Source organism: Amblyomma americanum, chromosome 5 (assembly GCF_052857255.1).
Source record: "Amblyomma americanum isolate KBUSLIRL-KWMA chromosome 5, ASM5285725v1, whole genome shotgun sequence".
NCBI lineage: Eukaryota > Metazoa > Arthropoda > Arachnida > Ixodida > Ixodidae > Amblyomma > Amblyomma americanum.
Genome location: NC_135501.1, coordinates 166,561,711 through 166,581,066, shown reverse-complemented (window position 1 = coordinate 166,581,066; position 19,356 = coordinate 166,561,711). Strand labels below are relative to the sequence as shown.

The 19,356-nt window shown below is 44.6% G+C and overlaps 1 protein-coding gene across 3 annotated transcripts in view; it reads left to right on the top strand.

Moving 5' to 3' along the window:
• The window catches only part of LOC144132956 (HEAT repeat-containing protein 5B), a 55,333-nt gene that overhangs the window by 14,542 nt on the left and 21,435 nt on the right, over window positions 1-19,356 (top strand). For 2 of the 3 annotated variants that reach the window (XM_077665709.1, XM_077665710.1), the window contains exons 10-25: window positions 263-513; window positions 1,377-1,488; window positions 2,296-2,448; window positions 2,564-2,663; window positions 3,255-3,364; window positions 4,185-4,348; window positions 5,951-5,983; window positions 6,804-6,878; window positions 8,660-8,866; window positions 11,010-11,078; window positions 11,660-11,781; window positions 12,649-12,808; window positions 13,682-13,871; window positions 15,645-15,814; window positions 16,675-16,810; window positions 18,050-18,286. In XM_077665709.1, coding sequence (XP_077521835.1) covers window positions 263-513; window positions 1,377-1,488; window positions 2,296-2,448; window positions 2,564-2,663; window positions 3,255-3,364; window positions 4,185-4,348; window positions 5,951-5,983; window positions 6,804-6,878; window positions 8,660-8,866; window positions 11,010-11,078; window positions 11,660-11,781; window positions 12,649-12,808; window positions 13,682-13,871; window positions 15,645-15,814; window positions 16,675-16,810; window positions 18,050-18,286 — 2,289 coding nt within the window. The remainder of the gene's footprint in view (window positions 1-262; window positions 514-1,376; window positions 1,489-2,295; window positions 2,449-2,563; window positions 2,664-3,254; window positions 3,365-4,184; window positions 4,349-5,950; window positions 5,984-6,803; window positions 6,879-8,659; window positions 8,867-11,009; window positions 11,079-11,659; window positions 11,782-12,648; window positions 12,809-13,681; window positions 13,872-15,644; window positions 15,815-16,674; window positions 16,811-18,049; window positions 18,287-19,356) is intronic. The other variant, XM_077665711.1, reaches the window with a different exon arrangement.

Here is a 19,356-nt window from a genome sequence, read left to right as displayed (position 1 = left end):
AAGTCGCTGTCTACTAACACTGTCACTTTTATCTGAATGTATGCTAGTCGTATTGTTCAGCGCTGGTGACTTATTAATGGCTTAATTCTTGCCCCCCTTTTCATAAATCAGCCTCGAACTGTACAAATGATGTCTCTTGATCAGGGGTGCAAGCTATCCAAGCCGTCTTGTCAAATTGTCTCAAATCTTCTATAGGATTGGCACATTCTTATGGTGGCTCTGTCCACATTGGTATCTACTTAGTAGCTGTCTTTCTTTCCAGGGTTAGTGGAAACAGTGGTCTCCGTCCTCGTCCACACCAGCCCGGCGGCTCGGTTGGCAGCAGCATGGTGCCTCCGCTGCATAGCAACGGCAGTGCCTGCGCAGCTGACGCCATTGCTGGATCGCTGCCTCGATCAGCTGGAGTCTCTGAAATCCTCGCCGGACGCCATCGCCGGCTACTCGGCTGCACTCGCTGCCCTTTTGGGAGCTGCACGCCACACACCTTTGGGACTGCCCCACAACAAAGGAAAGGTCGGCCACTTCCTCCATGCGTTTGTACTCTCGAAAAGGAAATTTACGCATGTTCCACTGGATTGTAGTCATCGTCAAGCAAGCCAGCTCAGTTCCTCAAAAGCAAACTCTGTCGTACAGCAGATGCTTATCCCAGTCGTAGGCAGGATCGTCATCAGATTTGAAAGTGCCTCTTGACCCCTTCTTGTCTTCTTTTTCTGCACTTGTTCTGTTTGGGAAATCAAATACTGCAGGGTTAAATAAAGAAGCGAGCCTCTCAAGTTTTCTGCATAATTCTTAACCATTAGCAAGTTGACTATTATTTATCATTAGGTTCATAAAGCTCTGCTGAAAATGCTTACACACGGCTCGTAAACGCATTTGTAAACACGCAATCAAGTAGCATATTACCATTGAGATTGCCGCAGTATTCACAGAATAAATTTTTCTTCAACGGCAGTTTGTGCCTGGATGAGCCATGTACCATTTTTGTTGGCATGTGGTTTCAACAGCAGCAGACAACTTGCACTTTAAGCTGCACCTGCAATAACCTTCTGTTGATCATGAAAGCTTAAGCACTCGCAGCACAAGCACACGTGCGTGAAACTCATTATACTCTGCCCTGGATTGAAATGTGCAGGCTCCCTAAGTGCAAGTTATGTAATTTTCTGATGGATATTGTCCATTCAAAAGTGTGGCTGTGTGAAACTGTTTCAAGAATCTTCAGGACATTTTCCACACTTACTGTATTGCCCACTTTCAATCAGTAGCCCTGTGGGAATGTGGCAGATTCTTTTAATTATGTTTAATCTTGTATCACTACCGTCTTGTAAACCTTCCTTGTATGTTGGCAGTGGTTACTGAGTGCCGGGCATGTTTTTCAGATGATCTTCAACTTGGCTGAAGACCTTCTGCGAAGTGCTTCGCAGAACAGTCGGCTATCTCTCCAGCGAACGCAGGCCGGTTGGCTGATGATGGGAGCTGTCATGACATTGGGTAAACAGGCTACATCTCCCTTCCTGGCTCATAGTGCTTGTTTCTGCCACTATGGCAGTATCTTCTTTTTAGAATGCTTTTATTTAATAGCGCATGACAGCTGGGTCCATCGGTGAGGTGTTCTTTGGATTTGCTTAGCATGGCCCTGTCTGCCCGATATAGATGTGACTTATCTGCAGAGTGTGTTAACGTTCTGTACGGACACAATCTCCTGAGTACATTACAGGGTGCCTCCTATGTTTTCAAAAGTAATCCCTGAGGAGGCATGGCATCGTCTAATGTATTGTTCACCCAATGATAATTCTGTTAACATTTGTATGCTAGGGCGGATAACTGCTCTTTGTATGGCCCGTCAGTGCATGATTCCGTGTTATCGTTATGCACTGCATCTCTTTAATACAAACTTCCAGTTTATTCAAACTGATGCTTTGGCCCTATCAGCATCGAATGCATTAAGGGTTCGCTAATTATCGAGGGTCCTTCATACTTACAGTCATGGGAGAGTATAGCGTTAATATGGCATAGAATAGAGACGTGCATTATCTTTAGCTCAAAATATTAGTCTTGTGGTTTGTCAACTGTCCTTTCGTACACACATGCTTTGCAGGTTGCCTAATCTAACTACAAAGTCATGGTATGGAATATTGTGGGTAGATGATCTGCTGTGACTTATTATATATATGTGTATACTTGAAACTCTACACAGATACAGTTGTTGGGAGTGACAGCAACCTATCTCCCCACATGACAGGCCAAGCTAGAATTCGACAGCCGGCGAGCAGTTCGCTTCCCTTCCCGTTGTTCTAGGTCCACCAGTGGTGCGCAGTCTGCTGCCACGGATGCTGCTGCTGTGGAAGAACTGTTTCCCACGCTCCACTAAGGAGCTGGAGTCGGAGAAAGTGCGCGGGGATGCATTCACCTGGCAGGTGACTCTGGAAGGGCGATCGGGTGCTCTCAGCGGTGAGTACAAGTCATCTTCTCTCACTTTATAACTGCACTGCTTTCTTGCTGTCTTGATTTCATGCCAAGTAAATTATCTGCCTGTTTTTTTTCTAATTTTTTTCCCTCTCAACAGCCATGGCGAGCTTCCTGAAACACTGCAAGGAACTGGCATCTGACGATATTGTCAGGAGAATACTGTCTCCCGTAGAGTCAGCACTGCTCATGTTGTCTGGGTAAGACACGTTCAGCGGTGTGCATTCTTCACTTTGGTAGTCATTAAGATTCATATTGTGCAGTTACTGTAGTATTTTTTTTTATTTATGCTCATCATAGAGAAGCATGTTTGTTCTGCATGGTTTTTTTTTTTTTTCTGCGAAGGAGTGGTATGACCTTAGAGCTGCTAATCTGTGGCTGCAGTGGACCTACTGTTTCTGCCATTGCTCAGTTTTTAAAAAGAAAGGCAAGTTGCCTCAGCCTAATTTGCCCTCCGCTAGGTTTTTTCATCACTCGATTCTCTCTCTCATCTGCTATATGGTCGTATAGGGAATCTAGATGTTCTATCACACCTCTCTGACTTAGGTTTACTGTAACTTGTCATTATTGTTCAGAACTGTGTATTTGTTCAAAGAAGTCCTAGTTTTATTTGTGCTTTGTTTATGGTGGTTTAAGGGTTGTATGTAATAGCTTGAGGCATACATGTCTTTGTACCAGCAAATTAAGAGCTGCTTTTGAAGTGATGGAAACAAATCTAAAACGTCTGTAGCACTGGCAGGTTCAGTGCATGACCTGCTGTGGCTGGCTTGTTCTTTTTGTTTTCTATGCAGTATTGGCCCCACCATTAAGTCATATGGCCAGCATCTGAAGGCCAGTGCCGCCATGGTGCGACTGCGCCTCTACGAAACCATGTCCCTGCTGCCAGCACAGTCATATGAAAGTAGGCCTCTTTTTTTCCTTTTCTGGTACCACTTCAGGGAAGCATTGGTGCTTTCTGTGGAGCTAAATACATTTCCTTTTGTCTTTCAAGAGTTCATAGCTCATACAGTTTTTGTTTTCTTTGTTTGCTACCATTGTGTGTGCTGTTTTCTAAAGTGTGTTGATTGCTGAACAGCTGTAACAGGAATGTTTCGTTATGAATGATTGTGGACTATCCATGTCGTGCTGTTCTTTCTTTTCCATTTATGTGCCTCACTGAGGCGAAACATAGTTATTTCTTGCCTACAAGCAGCTCTCGAAATAATTGTTCTACATGCAGAAAGTTTCACCAGAGCAGGTTCTTCTCTAAAATACAACCCTGCTTTGATAGACCTTCTAAAGGTTTACTGGCTACCACTAGTGGTTTGGAAAGAGGAAGGCTGACCTTGGATGTTTCAAAATATTTATTTCGTTCAAATATGGCCCTTCTAAATTGATGTCAGCAATCTTCAATGGTAATCAGTAATTTCAGAGAAAGCTTTGCCCTTAGTTCATCATTCTTTTAAGTGCTTGGGGAAACACACAGGTGCTCAACTATCCATTGGATAAAGTTCTTCGTATTTCAAAGAACATAAGCATTGCAGAGAAGTGCAGGCAAAGTTGGTGGACATGTTTTTGCTTCTATACCTAGAATCAGCATTACTTGAAACTGCTACAAGATTGTGAGATTGTCATTCCATTTAAACAAGGCACAGCAGCACGTGGAGTAATTCTGCCTGTCTGCCATAGCTAGGAGAACTTGCGAGTGACCTCACCTGTGCTCTGTTCTCGCTCACTTGCAGGTAGCTACAACAACCTCCTGCGGCTGTTGGTTGCCGAATTCACGCTGACAGAGAACCAGGCCAACACGACAACTTCGCTGTTGCGCAGCCTCTGCCACTCGGATGACAGCGTCATCCTGGGCTCCTGGCTACAGGAGACCGACCACAAGGCCATCGAGGACCAGGTGGGTCACAGTGGGGACAGCAGAGCTCGTCAATCGTGCTGGCTCTTTATTTGAGCTCGTTACTGAAGTGTGGCCTCCATTTCCTTGCTTTGAAGGAGGGCAGGGTGCCTGGCAACAATCTGTTCATTGTGACTTTGTGCTCGATTCCTTTTTTTCTATGAAGCCATCTTTGTTGTTCTGTTCTTTTTGGAAAAAGGAGCACTGCATCTAGCTTTTCTATTAAGGCTACTGAAGTTGTAAGAAGTAGTGCTTTGTGAAAATTAACGTTTAGCGCCAGAATTCTGCAGGAGAAGGAAAGTGAGCTAAAAACACCACTTCTGTGAAACTTTCAGAATGTTTACACTGCAACTCCACCCACGACTACCGTAAGTAAACGAACTGTTGAAAAATGAAGAAATGTCACTGCCATCTTGACTTGCAGCTCAAGATTGCGAACTAGCGCGACTGTTTCCCAATTTGCTTCTTTCATTTTTCAAGCTTTCATTACCACTCTCCCGTTGGCACATGATGCCGTGCAAACATTGATTTGGTTGTTTGTTTAGTCTGTTGAGATTGCTGATTTTGTATTATTTATTGCTGAAGGTATTTATCCTCTGTATAGGCACCTCTGTATTAAGTACATTAGTACTGTTGCGCTCCCTGTGATCTCTATAACCTGCCAGCAGTTGTGAGAGTTCTCCTTAGGTTGGATGACAATGTTGCCAGGTGTCACCACACTCCTGAGCGTTCTCGTCAAGGGCTTTGCTATTCCCACATCACCTGGTGCGCACACTGCTCGTTTGTTGTTTTACCATTGTGCACCTAATTTTGCCTGCAGTCTTGCAAAAGCAGTCACAACTGTGCACTGAGGTGTGCATCTGCGAACTACAAAATTAGTTGCCAGGTAAACTTGAATGCCTACAAAGGTGACAGTGGAAACGAGGGTGGCTCTTTGATACAGCAACTATAAAGCCCTATCCTTATCAGCTGTAAAGCTGAAACTGATCAGTGTAGCCATCCAACCTAGGGACGTATGCTGTCTGACATGCATTCACATGTTGTATTCCGCACTTACTTGAATGTGATTCAAGTTTTTTTTTATTGATAATCAAGTTAAAAGTCATCCCTCGCATGATAATTCAACTAATATTTTTGGATAACTGAATAATTATTTCCTGTTCTGCGTCAGCTAAAGTCACCCTTATTGAATAATTTTTTCTTGTTCTGCGTCAGCTAAAGTCACCCTTACGTTAATCCTTGGTCACACTAGCTGTCAGTTGCTGGTAGTGCACCGAAATATGGCAGTACTGTTGAAGACAGAGGCAGTGTATACCATGCAAGCTTCGACTAAACTGTGTCACAGTGCCTTGTTTTTGCTATTTTTGATGAGCAGGAGCACACCAGATCTTGGATCAAAACAAAAGAACTCGCCTGCCCGCAGATAGAATGCAGTTCCTCTTTCGTCTGTATATCAACATTAGGCATTGCCACGATGTGGCGGCATAGTGCAGTTTAGTCAGACCTTGTTAGATGTACCCCACTTCTGATTCCAACGGTGCATGACTAATGAGTGAAGCTAGTTTACTTGTGAAGAAGTTGACGGATTGAACTAACTTTGTGTAGATGGAACCCCACAGGAAGTCGGACAAGTCCTTTGTGAGTACCACCCCACAGGAAGTCGGACAAGTCCTTTGTGAGTACCGGCTGACGCTCGCCAAAGTGCGCCCTCCTTGCTAGCTTGCTGTCCGGACGGCTGGGACGGCATGCGTCATCCCTGCATATTTGCGTGCAAGCCACGTGGATGCTGTGTTGCACGTGCCACGCATGCGGAGCAGTAACCTTGCGCATAACACTGCCGACCTTTTGTAGAAAAGCTGCCTTTGGTAGCTGTGCCCCATGCTTGGAGGAGGCAGCAGTAGTGGATGGTCGGCTCGTCTCAGTAACCAGAACAAAGGCCTTTCATGGCCCAGTGCTGTGATGTGCTTCGGTTTGACCTTAACGCTACTTCCAGTTTTTTATTTTTTTTAACTCTGTTCTGCATCCCAAAAACTCCAGCTTGAAAATGAATGCATTTTGTCGCCCTGTCTTCGTTGTCAGTGGTGTGCTGATTAGTTCGTTTTTTTCCTCTCTGCATTCTTTTTGCAGAATTGGAGTGTTATGAAGTACATGAATGTGTGATATGTGTGTATGTTACTGTTGCTTGTGTGTTTGCTGCATAACCAGTTTCTTTATTTGGTGTTATATCCCTTTTATAATAACTTCACTTTCTTTTCTTGTGTGAATTAATACTTGTCAGTATCATTTGGTTATTAAGTTATTTTTATTCTAATTAGTTTGTGCTAGTTCTTTGTTTACGTGTATGTGAATGACTTCATCAAAGGGTATAGAGTGCTGTTACGTGGAGCAGGAGTGTACGCTAGTAACTCTTGTTGCCAGACTCTTTTCCACCTCACATTTTATTTTGTTTTACTTGCAGTTGCAGCCAAATAGTGCTTCAGGATCAGGGGCTTTGGAGCATGACACCACTGCACTGTATAGGTCGCTTAACAAGGTACACTCTTTCACCGCTGCACTTGTAACAACTAGTTTGCACGAGGTGAACTTAAATGAGCACATTGGGGGCAATATGTCTCAACCACAGGGCTGTTGTTGAAATTGTTTTATGACCAGCTTTAATGAGTTGTAGGCACTGTAGGAGCCAGTCAACCAGCCTTATCTCCCAATTAAATCTTTGGGGCTGGAATTAATCAGTTCAGAATTAAAAGAATCAATTGCCTAATCGTAGAGTAGCCATATATTTATTGGAGGTAGAAATAAAAAGTGCTGAGCTTTGGACTTACCAGATTTGCTGACTGCAGTGGCTTGCGTTAGCATGGTTCTGCTTAAGACCTGACTGGATTTATGAAGTAATGTTTTACTGGGCCATTTTATCACTATTGTGACCCTAAACAATGTAAAGTTATTTTTAATGAATTCAAGAACTAAGTGATATACCTGAAAAACTAATTAAATGTTTGAAGTGAGCTTGAAAAACTGCACAAGACTATACTTTCATGAATATTTGTCCTTAAACAAGGAAGTTAGTTTTAAGACTGGCATCCTGCCTAGCATATGTGTGTCTGGCATATGAAATTTCACCAATTGCAATGGTATAATTTTACCATCCGTAGGTGGGGGAAATGGAAAAAAATAGGGGGGGGGAGGGGTCCTTTTCAGGAAAAGCCGCTTTTCTCTTGACTTGCACCCGTCTATAGCAGACTTTTTTTGCACTGTAATTGTTGCAGGCATGATATACGACAGTGAGCTGTGTTTAATATATATATATAGTAGACCCTGGCTTTCATGCGCCTAATTGTAAATTTTTGCCTGGTTTTGTATGTTCTGAAAGCTGATCTTGAATTTGTTACACATTCGTTTTATATTGCAGCTTACCCTGAAATTGAAAGACTGGTTTGGGTGGCTTTGGTTTGGGTCAGTCACAGCAGAGTGAGGAAGCAGTCCTTTTGGGGTTTCTCTGCTTGTCCTTGATTTTTTGTGTTGCCGTGCTTTGTTTCCCTGAAATGTTAATATATCACATTGCAAAAATGACATAAAAACGTTGAAGAATTGAGGTCTGATCATGAGCCAGAAAGAAAAGTTTCAACCAGCGACATCAATTTAACTTGTTAATTGTGGTAAAAAATGTATGGCTGCTATTGCTGTAAGTCAAACAAGACATGCATGAGATGCACTATTTGGCTTGTACACCAACATAGCTAGTTCAATAACTTTGTACACATAGTCATTTAATGTGTGAAATGTGCAGGCCTTGGGCACTGCTCATTTTGCCTGATTTTGCTACACAGCTCAATCCTGTACCATATTTCTAGCAACTTCAGCCAAGGCGGTGCTTGTACACCATGAATAAAACCATGCTGATCAACCTGTCGGTTAACCTGTCGATAGTTAAATCAATTGCAGCTGCCATAGTGGCTCAGTGGTTATGGTGCTCGGCTGCTGATCCAAAAGACGCGGTTTCGATCCCAGCCGCGGCGGACGCATTTCGATGGAGGTGAAATACTAGAGGTCCATGTACTATGCGATGTCAGTGCATGTTAAGGAACTCCAGGTGGTCGAAATTATCTGGAGCCCTCCACTACTGAGTCCCTCATAGACTTAGCTGCCTTGGGACGTTAAGCCCCATAAACCAGTAAACCAAAAATCAATTGATTAATTGCTTGTTTCGTGAATAAACTGATTTGCAGATTAATTAATTAATTAGTCAGTGGATATGTCTATCTGCTAGTGTAACAATGCGTCCGTCAGTAAATCAATCATGCACCCCCCACCCAGGGTGATGCTCTTCCGGGCCCACTTCCTCTGGGCGTGGCGGTGATCGACATGTCAGTGGTCCTCTATGGGCTTGTGTTCCCTCACGTGGCATTCAAGCACAGGCTGCAGATGCTGGACCACTTCTCCGAGTGCGTGCGCCACTCCAAGGCCACCCGCCAGGAGGCCGTCCAGATCAACATCTTCACTGCGCTGCTCAGTGCCCTCAAGGCATGTGTGCACACCATTTTGGTTTCTTTTGTTTCTTCTTCTCTGTGTAGGTTTGCTGTGCACTGGGACAGGGAGGGCAAGGGAGCCGGTGAGCGTGGAGAATTAGCACAAGCTAAGGGAGCACATCATAATTGAGTAGAATGCCACACGTTCATTGAGTATGCAACAGTCTCGGTGTGTCTTCTGTTTTTACATCAGGCGTGAGATATCTCGTGAATGCAAAACAAAAGTCATGTTGCTTGAAATAGGTGCCACATGCTCACGTACTCCCTTCCGTATCAAAATGCACTGTACTGGCTTGAAGAGAAATAAGCGGAGTTCGGTGTGGCTTTGTAATCCTACTTACGCATTGCTTAGCGGAAATTGGAAGGTATGATGCGCAAGTATGGGTTGGTGTAGCTGAACACGATTGTGTGCACACACCGCATTCCTTCATATGTGCCATCACAGGCACGAATGCACAGAGGTGTATGTTCCATTTAGTTCTGTTCGCACCTGTGCCTATGTAGCGAAGAGTTGGAGGATGAAAGAACCAGCATCAGAACCAGTCCTGTATCAGTGTAAAAATAAGCACTTTGATGCTTGAGGCCCTTGCTTACTGAGAACCAGCCTGTGCCAGGGCAAATTATATGCATCATTGCTTGGGAGCTAATGGCGTCCAGTTAATTCAGCATAGTCACAGCAGCCAGTAACCTGAAACACCTGCAGGTATGAGCAGGTGTGCACGCTCCACCCAGTTGCATTAATATAGGGTGACTGAATCGACCGAGGCGGCTTTAGTATTGGAGCTGGGTGCTTTACCTATCAGGAATCGGCATCGACAGCCATCACTTCACCGGATTTACAGTGAAATCGAAGTGGAACACTGCCACATAGTGCCTCGGATCTTGGAGTTAACTGAGCTGGTGCAGGCTGCCGGTTCTAATTATTCAGTAAAATCAGTAAAATTTACACTAGAAAAAGCAGGACCACAGAAATCCTTCGAATAATCCGGGATTTGAATTAACCGTGTTTTAATAGACGAGGTACTACTGTATTTAAATGCAGTGTCATGACCAGAATGATTCTTTGTCAGCATTGTCTGTGTCTTTCTTTTTGCTTTCTTACTTTTACATCTTTAAGCTGTGCTCTCTGAGTAGTACCGGAAAAAAAAAAGAAAAACTGTTGTCAGCATTTTACCATCTGGGCATTGTGAAAGATTTAAATAAAAAAATTCCAGGTACATTAATCGACCCTTTTGATCACACGTTTTGCCGGTATAGCCAGGTGGTAGCTCAGCACAATAGCCAAACGGGCGAGTTGGTGGTACATATTGGTGGCAAACAGCGCAACGACGCGGACAGAGTGGAAGAAAGGCTGAACAACGAAAAGAATGTGAAACAACTTGTGGGGTTAAGCACGAAACAATGTATGTGCCATGCGCAGAAGAGGTTGTGTACAAAATCCCAATGTCATGCGGACAAATATATGTCGGGCAGACGGGGCGTTGCATCAATACACGTTTGAAAGAGCATGCAAATAATCTGGAAGCTAACAAATCTAATCATCTAGTTGACCATGTTCGAGACTGACAATTTTGTTTTCCTTCATTGCCTTACTGTGATATCCTCTACAAACACCCGTCCCGATTAACACGAGAGATTATGGAAGCATATCACATGAAGAAAAAAACAAGGTTATGTGTCAGTAAGCCATCTATTTCATTATATGACAGTGAGGTTGCATACCTCGATGCCACGTAGAAAACTTGGGTTTTGTCTAGGTACTAGCTGATAAGTTGGCCACTTTTTCTATAAAATTTACTGCTTTCCTTAAATAAATTTCAGTTGTGAGTCAGTGCTTGTCCTGTATTTTCTTGCACTCTGTCCGCGTCGTTGCGCTGTTTGCCACCAACAGGTGGTAGTGTTAGTCACAATTGTTACACACTTACCAGCTCACACCTACGTCTTTTTTCAGTGCTAGGATTTAAAAAAAAATTGTTTTCCCTTCTTATTCAAGTCACTGCCAGCTGCCAATTCTTTTCCTAGGCGTTTGAGTAGCTCTTGCTCATGTGATGACCGCATGGCTCCTACATACTGTGTAGTGACCCTGTCAGGTGAAACAGTGCAAAATAACGGGGGTCTTCCTCCGGATCTTTGTGCAGGCATTGGCTGAGGCAAAGACTTCGCTTGGCGGGGAAGATGTTCGCAAGGCAGCAGTTGGACTCATCCACGTAAGCTGTAATGGAATGACGGCCCATCCACGCTATCCACTCAATCTGCCGCCATCACCGCTGTTGCCATCAACATTATTTCTTCTTCGTCATCATCAGCCCAGCTACAGCTGTGGCCGCCCTATCACCATACAAACTTCCTAATCTTATCTGCCCACCTGATGTTTTCCTAGGGAACCATCAGTTATCATCAGTTATTTTCTCTCTGCATTGCATGCCCTGCTATGCCCAATTCTTCTTTTTAGTTTCAACTAGGATATCATTGTTCCCTATCCCACTCTGCTCTTCAGTTCTGTCAAAGTTGCCCCCATCATTTTTCTGTTTTAGGTTGCTGTACTGTTAAATAATGTCAGATAACAATATTTATTGCACTTCTTTGGACTGAATCAGAGGCAGTACGTATGCATGAAACAGGCAGGTCAGCATAAAAGTTAAAGAAAACATATAATACATAGTGGAAACACAAAAGAGGTCTGGAAACAGAGGAAAGATTCGCATGCAAAATTGACTTTGACCAGTCATCTCTTCAGCGGAATGCATCTATCACCCAAACATCTGTCTGATTCAAATCCTCGTTGCAGGGTGCCCTCAGCCACCCGAATCCGATCTTGCGGTGTGCAGCTGGAGAGGCCCTGGGCCGCATGGCACAGGTTGTCGGGGATGGCCGTTTTGTGGCTGAGATGGCACAGGACAGCTTCGACAGGTAGGTGGACAGAGGAACGGACTAGTTTCACGACAGCTTTCATCATTCTGCCTGTGTTGTAAGGCTCATTGGTCGTTCATGTTTATATGAAAAACCAGAAAAAAAGGTGATAACTGAACAAATGTCGAGTAGATGGCTCTGGGCTTGCAACTTATTTATTTGAAAAAAAAAAAAAACGCAAACCAGATCGAAGCCTACAGCGCATGCACTAGAACTATGATGCTAATTGCACTGTCCACCTGCTGAGTGGAGTAGTATTTTTGGAGCACAGCTCCTAGGTTCCCGTTCGTGGTTTGAGTGGCATGCCTTGTTGTTGGTGTAACCGAGCACTGAGTGCAGTGGAGGATGAAAGATGGTGTTGTGAAGAGAGTACGAGGAGAAAAGGGGAGGAGGCACGTACGCTAGTAGCGCGAAACACAGTTGGTCTCAAGATGAGTGCAAGCACGTGCTTCTCTTGAGACCGGCCGTATGTGAAACGCAGGTTGCGTGGCGGCGACACGCAGCACCTAAGTAGCACACGCTGTTGTTTGCTAAATGATGACGTCTTTGGCAAGGGACGTGTCTCTTACCAGGGATGGCGCCACACGCGCTATAAATACGCTTGTTATTTGCCCAAAGCGTGGCTTATCAGTGACGGATCGCTCTGCTCAGGTCGAAACCCAGAGCTGCTTCCATTTGTCGTTGCGTGTTCCATATCCGGTCGCCTACGGTTTTAAGTAGTGCAGCAGCTGCACTCAAAAATCACATTACCGAGAAGCATAATCGTTTGCTAATTTTTGGGGGCTACTACCTATCTTGATTTTCTGTGGCACTTGGTGAATTGCAATCTGCTGCAGAGAAGACAGAAAGTTGGTGCCTGTGTTGCAGGCTCAAGACTGCCCGAGACGCAGTGTCTCGCACGGGTCACTCCCTTGCCCTGGGCTGCCTGCACCGCTACGTGGGCGGCATGGGCTCTGGCCAGCATCTGAACACGAGTGTCAGCATCCTGCTTGCCCTGGCACAGGACATGAATGCCCCCGTGGTTCAGGTATGGCCTGGCATGCTGTTCCGGTCATTTTTCGTGTTGTGTTGTCAGCTTCTTACGGCTTTGATAACGTTACAGTATGAGTGCACCATGGTAAACATCAATTATATTAGTCCTTTGAGTGCCGCGCTATGTTGGCACACGTTACAAGAACCCATGTGGTCTAAATGATACTGGAATTTGTCATTACGACACTTCTCATAGCCCATATGTCTCTTCAGGCGCAAATATTTGAGACTCTCTTTCTTTTATAATGTGCTTAATAATAAAACTGGAATTCCAAAAGAGAAATACATTAGTGAACCCAGCTACATTTCCGCCCGCACTGACCACCCACTTAAGGTGCGCGAGTACAATTGCCGTTTAAACGTATTCAAATATAGTTTTTTCCCACGAACAGTGCATGATTGGAACTGTCTCCCTTCGCGGGTCGCTACCGCTCCTCCTACATCGTTTCTGACCGATTTGCAAAGCCACCTGTCAATATAAGTGCAATAATTCTTCTCCGAGTGTATTATGTTTTAAGCAGTGCTGTATTTTAAAATGTATCTTTTTTTTGTGTGTGTATGTGTGTGTTTAGGGTATGTTTGCCTTTCTACAATGGTTTTTATTTTGTTTGTTTGTTTGTTTGTTTTTGCTTCCGTGTGCATGGGTTTATTCTATTTTCTGTGTAGACCGCATCATTTGCCTAATTTATTTTGTACTAGATGTTTGTTCTTATTTATGATGTTTCCCCCTACAATAATGCCGCAATGAGGGCGCTGTAGGTACTGTGTATAAATAAAATATAAATAAATAAAACCAGCATACCACTGCCATCACCTGCTGGGCATGAAAAAATGTGCTTTGCTGAGGTGTTTGTGTATGTGTGTGCAGGTGTGGGCTTTGCATGCCCTGGGCCTCATTGCGGACTCCGGAGGGCCCATGTTTCGTAGCTACGTGGAGCCCACCCTTTCGCTGGCGCTCAAGCTGCTGCTCAGCATGCCGCCCACCCACGTTGACGTGCACCAGTGCATCGGCAAGTGCCTCTCGGCCGTCATCACGACCATTGGACCCGAACTGCAAGGTGTGCTTGCTGTCACAGCTGCATGTGTTGCGTCCTGGTGCAGAGCCCTGTTTTAACTTTGTGCAGTTTAGCACTGGAAGTTCGTTGGGTTGCTTTCTGTGAATTTTTCAGTTCTGGCTTGGTCGCACCTCTTCATCTCTTTAAGTTGCTGTTTATCTAAATGGAAGAATTCTTGCTTTCCCGTCAGTAGTGAATCAATAATGCATCATATTGTTTACCGATACAATTTAGGAGTTGAACGTGATCGTATGGGCAGCTTCTACCGATGTTTTTTCTGTTTTGTGTGATGCGGTAGCATTAGAACCGCCTTTTGTGGAAAAAGTGTCCAGCACGTGAAGCCTCGGGGGAAATGTGTTAAAGTGGAGAGAAGTAAAGAGAAGGAGGAAGGAAGAGAGAAAGGGGGTGTTGAGAGAGGGTGAGTCGGTGCAAGGGGATGGGTGGCAAGAAGGAAGCCATTGTCTCCAGGAAAAGTCTAGCGGTGGGGAGAGCGGCAAGGGAGTATGTCAGGGCAAACTGTGATTACTGGATTGGTTCGAGCGGGATTGACTCGAGGAGGCACAATGTGTGGCATGGTGGTTGATGTATTGGATCCGCCACCACACCATCGGGGGGGGGAACAGTGGTGCTAATGCATTCTCTGCTGCATGATTTGTATTGATCGTCTGGGACATTTAATGGTTTGTATTAGAACAGCCATTATCGCAAAAGTGACTGGCATTGGCGTATGAAGCCCCGCTGGAGAGGGGAAGAGTGGTGAGAGGGAAATCCCCTTTCCACTTTCAGAGGAGGGAAGGAGATGGAAAGTTGGGAAGGGAGATAGGGTGGGAGGTGACGGGTGGGAAATGGGAGACCACTATCTCCAGTCAGAGTCAAGTTGTGGGGAGAGTGGAGAGGCGGGCTTGTCATACTGTGATTGCTGGATTGGATTGGGAAAGTGGAGGAAGGGTATGGAGTATCACACGGTGATTGATGGTTTGTACCACACCACCTGCTCGCACGGTCTGAACACATCAGCGGCAGCAGCTGCTCTCTCCGGAAGGAACACTACTGCTAATGCATACCTTGCCGCCTGAATTGCATTGATCTTCTATGAATTTTTTTTCCTCAACCCACATCTCCAAGCTGAAACACTCATCCTGCAGGTCTTGCAGTTGCTTATGATAACAACCATTGCGGAGAAGCAATAGCTGACATCAGCACTGTGTGCACAGTGGTATGCATAAGAAAGTTGTTGATTATACATTTCATAGAGCATAGAAATTCAACTACTGTAGCTATTAAATGAATTATTACAAACATAAAACGAGCTAAAATTCCTCCTAACTTCATTGTTGAAAAAGAGCTTGCTTGAGAGCGTCTCCCCTTAAAGAAGTGGTTTTTTTACCTCTGCCATTGTATACTAAGACTGTATACTAAGAATATTATTTTTTTTAGAACATTGTGACCACTTGCTTCCATCGCTGAAAATTTAGTGAGAGAAGTAAAAAAGAAAGGAATAAGAATCATTCATAACACTAAGAAAGTTGTGGAAGATTCTGCATTTAAATGACTTTTAAATTTCTTAATGCAGAGGCATGCTCTATGAATGCTATGCTCATTGCAGTACCATATCATAAACATTTTGTGGCTAGCTGAAAAGAGGCCAAGCTCGGTAGTCTTAATTGGCGATTGGGTCTTCAATAACAGTGTTTCTTTAAAATTGTGAAATTGTGGCACATTTTTTTTTTGGTGGAAGCTAAATATGCACTGAGCTCCTTGTTGTGCCCCGTGCAGGCAATACCAACTCCATCAGCACGGCCCGGTCATCACTGCTGGTCGCCTGCAGCATCATGCAGGATCATGGCGATGCATTGGTGCAGACTGAGGCCATTTCCTGCCTACAGCAGCTGCACATGTTTGCGCCGCGCCACGTCAACCTGTCATCCCTCGTTCCCGTGCTCTGTGTAAGTGTGAGTGCTGCACGACAGCCAATATCTTCCACTAAGCTGCTTATTGTGATTCCCAGAGATGGAAAACGCAGCAGTGGGTGGAAGTGATTGGGAAGTTTGCGAGGATAAGGCGGACGCAGCTGGCACAGGACAGGGTTGGTGGAGAGTATGTTGCAGTGGGCATAATTAGGATGATGATGATGATGCTAACCTGCTGTGATGGTTCAGCACATCCGGCACTGCACTGTCCATCATGAGTTCATGGGTGTTATTCCTGGCTGTCGCAGCGCAGTTTTGGTGGAGAAAAAACAATGAAAACGTGCCCACGTACTGAGATCTTGATGGGAAATAAATAACATGCCAAGTGGTTTAACTTAATCACCCCTTTCCACTATGGCATGCATGCCTGACAGCCCACCCAAAAGTATGTTAATTTAGATTACATTCATATTGATGCTCGTGTATTCTAAACACTTAGATTCTGCCCAAGAGACAGTAAAGCAGAGACATCACGGTAATGTTGATGCTGTGCAAACTGTTTTCACTTCCTAAAGTAAACAACTAGCATGACCTTTCTGGCTTTTCTCGTAGCCGCATAATGTATGCAATTTTGTTTGTTTTTAGTGTGGAGTGTGTCCGTTCAACACGGGACTTGAGTGTGCTAGTCTGGTGTTCTTGGAGATAGACGGCTGCAGGTTTCACAGTTTACCGTTATTTCTCCTCTGTTGCTCTGCAGGTTAACGTGGCAAACATTACTATTTATGGCGAGTATGAGGGCTTTCTCCCAGAAGCAAAGAGAAATTTAAGGTGGTTCTGTCAGTTGAGTCCTTAAGCCCCACTGGGGTGCTAAAGTGTGCTTCCCCACCTGCCCACAGAGTGCGCTCAACTGTCCGCACCTGCTCCTGAGGCGGGCAGCCGTGGCCTGCCTGAGGCAGCTATCCCAGAGGGAGGCTCGAGAAGTCTGCGAGCATGCCAGCTCTTGGGCCAAGGAAAATGCCACCCACAACTCAGGTACCGCTAAGCATGGCAGCTTCATTAGCTGTGCGAGGTTGAGGTCACGTTTTTTTATTTTCATTGTGACTGTGGCTTTCACCGGGCAGCTTTGCTTGCCTTGCTGAAATCTGATGCAACCAGAGGAAAAGCAGATCTTCCTTTCTTTTTTTTAAGAGGAAATTTTACTGCGTTTCTGTGAGTTTACCTGCGCTAGATTATTGTGCTGAACCCCAGCAAGAGAAACGAATACAGAAAATCTTGTTAATTCAGATGTCATGGGACTGAAGAAAATGTCTGAATTAACCAAGTGTGGAATTGTTAGGGAGAATGATGATAAAGCTTAATTAAATATTTCTAATCAATATACCAGTATTTCTTGAAAAAAATGTGTAATTGTTGATTATTTCCTGTGGCAATAATTTTCGTAGCAATAACTGTGTTTTGCAGTTCTGTGAAATAGTGCAGTATCTGCACACTGTCAGTTCCATCAAAAAAATATTTCCTCTAGGACACTCATGGCATCAGTAGCCTCCCTCATTCCACCACACGCACACACACACCCTGAGAAAAAAAAAACAAGACACTCTCTGCATGCGTGTAAATGACGTAGTGTAATATCATTAAAGTTCCTGCGAAAATACACAGGCGACTGACAGCACAGTCCACGACATGCATGCAACGAAAATAAACAGAATGGTGGGGCGTAGCACAAAACAAAAATGCACCTCATCTTACCTTCTCTTCTTGACTGATGGTCGTAGCAATCAGTACAGAGCCTTTACATTTCGATTGGACACCAGTCCCACTGTTGCCCAACTTCTGATTATCTCAGTGATCATCATCATTACCATATCTGCAGTACCCCCTGCATGTGCCAGCACTGGCACCTGTCCAAATTAACTGAAGCATGGTCAGGTTTCTTCAAATTAACATGAATTTCATGCCATAGAATAAATAGTAAATGCGTTTGACGGGATTGGACAGAGTTTTAATTATCCAGTTTTCCGAAGTAACGGCAGTTAGACTCTACTGCATGCTCTCAAAATTGTAGTACAACACTTGTGATAGTCATCATTGATAGATTTAGTTGTTTTGTCTGAGAACGTTATACGTGGGCCGCAGATTACCCGGCGCATGATGAGAAGTCTCGGTACTTGTTGAAGTTGCCATCCTTGACACTTTCTGTGCAAGAATGATGCACACTGTGTGGGTAAGCAGTGCTTTTTCTTCTTTTTTTTGCTCGTCATTTGCTCGCAGGCAAAGGGGGCTCCAACCAGCAGAAGCAGCAGCAGCAGCAGCGCTGGGCCAGCGAAGGTGCGCCCTTGCCATGGGAGGTGGGGCTGCCGGGTGTGCTGTTTGCACTGCTCGATCGGGAGACGGACCCGCGGCTGGTGTCCCACCTGCATGACTCCCTGACCAGCATGCTGCAGGCCATGCTGGACGACAGCCTTGGGCAGTGGCTGGGCCTCTGCAAGGACGTCCTGACGGCCGCAGGTTGGTGCCTGCGCAGTCACTTGCAGTCGTCAGTCAGTTTATTTATTCAAATACCTCACGGGCTCCGACTGGAGTATTATGTGAGGGGGGTTACATAACTGGGGTGGGAAAAAGAAGCAAGTAGAACATGGTTATTTTAACATCGTTATACAAAGAACAAGCAACCAACCAGAAAATAGAACTAAATTGAAAAACGCACTACAGAACACACTTCAGAAGAAAATGCTACTTATTTTTTCTTTGAAAATAACATGATCTGAGATGTGAACAATGTTATCAGGAAGACTATTCCAATAAATGATTGCACGGGGCAGGGCTGATGAGTTGAATGCAGTGGTCCTTCCCGAAAGGCACTTAAAACTGAGGTGATTATGCAATCGGTGAGATGTGCGGGCCGGTTTTGTAAGGGGTAGTGTGAAGGAATGATGGCTGTAAACAATTTTATGGAAGAGGCAGATAAGTGCTATTGTTCTGCGAGATTCTAAGGATGGAAGGGGTAACGAAGCCTTAATGTTAGTTATACTGGAATGTCGGCAATAGTTGCGAGAAATGAAGCGAGCGGCACGATTTTGTACGCGCTCTAGGGAATTAATTAGGTACTGTTGGTGAGGTGACCAAATGGAAGATGCGTATTCAATTTGAGGGCGGACGAGTGTCTGATATGTGAGCTGGCGTGTGGAAGAAGGCGCACCTCTGAGGTTACGCTTTAAATAACCTAATGTACGGCTAGCTTTGGCAGCAATTTTTTCTATGTGGGTTTTCCATGAGAGATTAGATAAAAAGTGAACGCCAAGGTACTTGTACGATGACGCAAGAGTGACTGGACTGTTGTTAAGCGAGTAAGTGAAAAGGTAATTAGACCGTTTACGGCTAAATGTCATTAACTGGCATTTATCAGTGTTAAGGGACATTAGCCATGATGAGCACCAGTTATTAATGCGATGTAGATCTTCTTGAAGGGCGATGTGGTCATTAAAGGAGCGGATTTTGCGATAAATAACGCAATCGTCTGCAAACATTCTGAGTGTTGAGGTAATGCCTAATGGGAGGTCATTGATGTAAATCAGAAA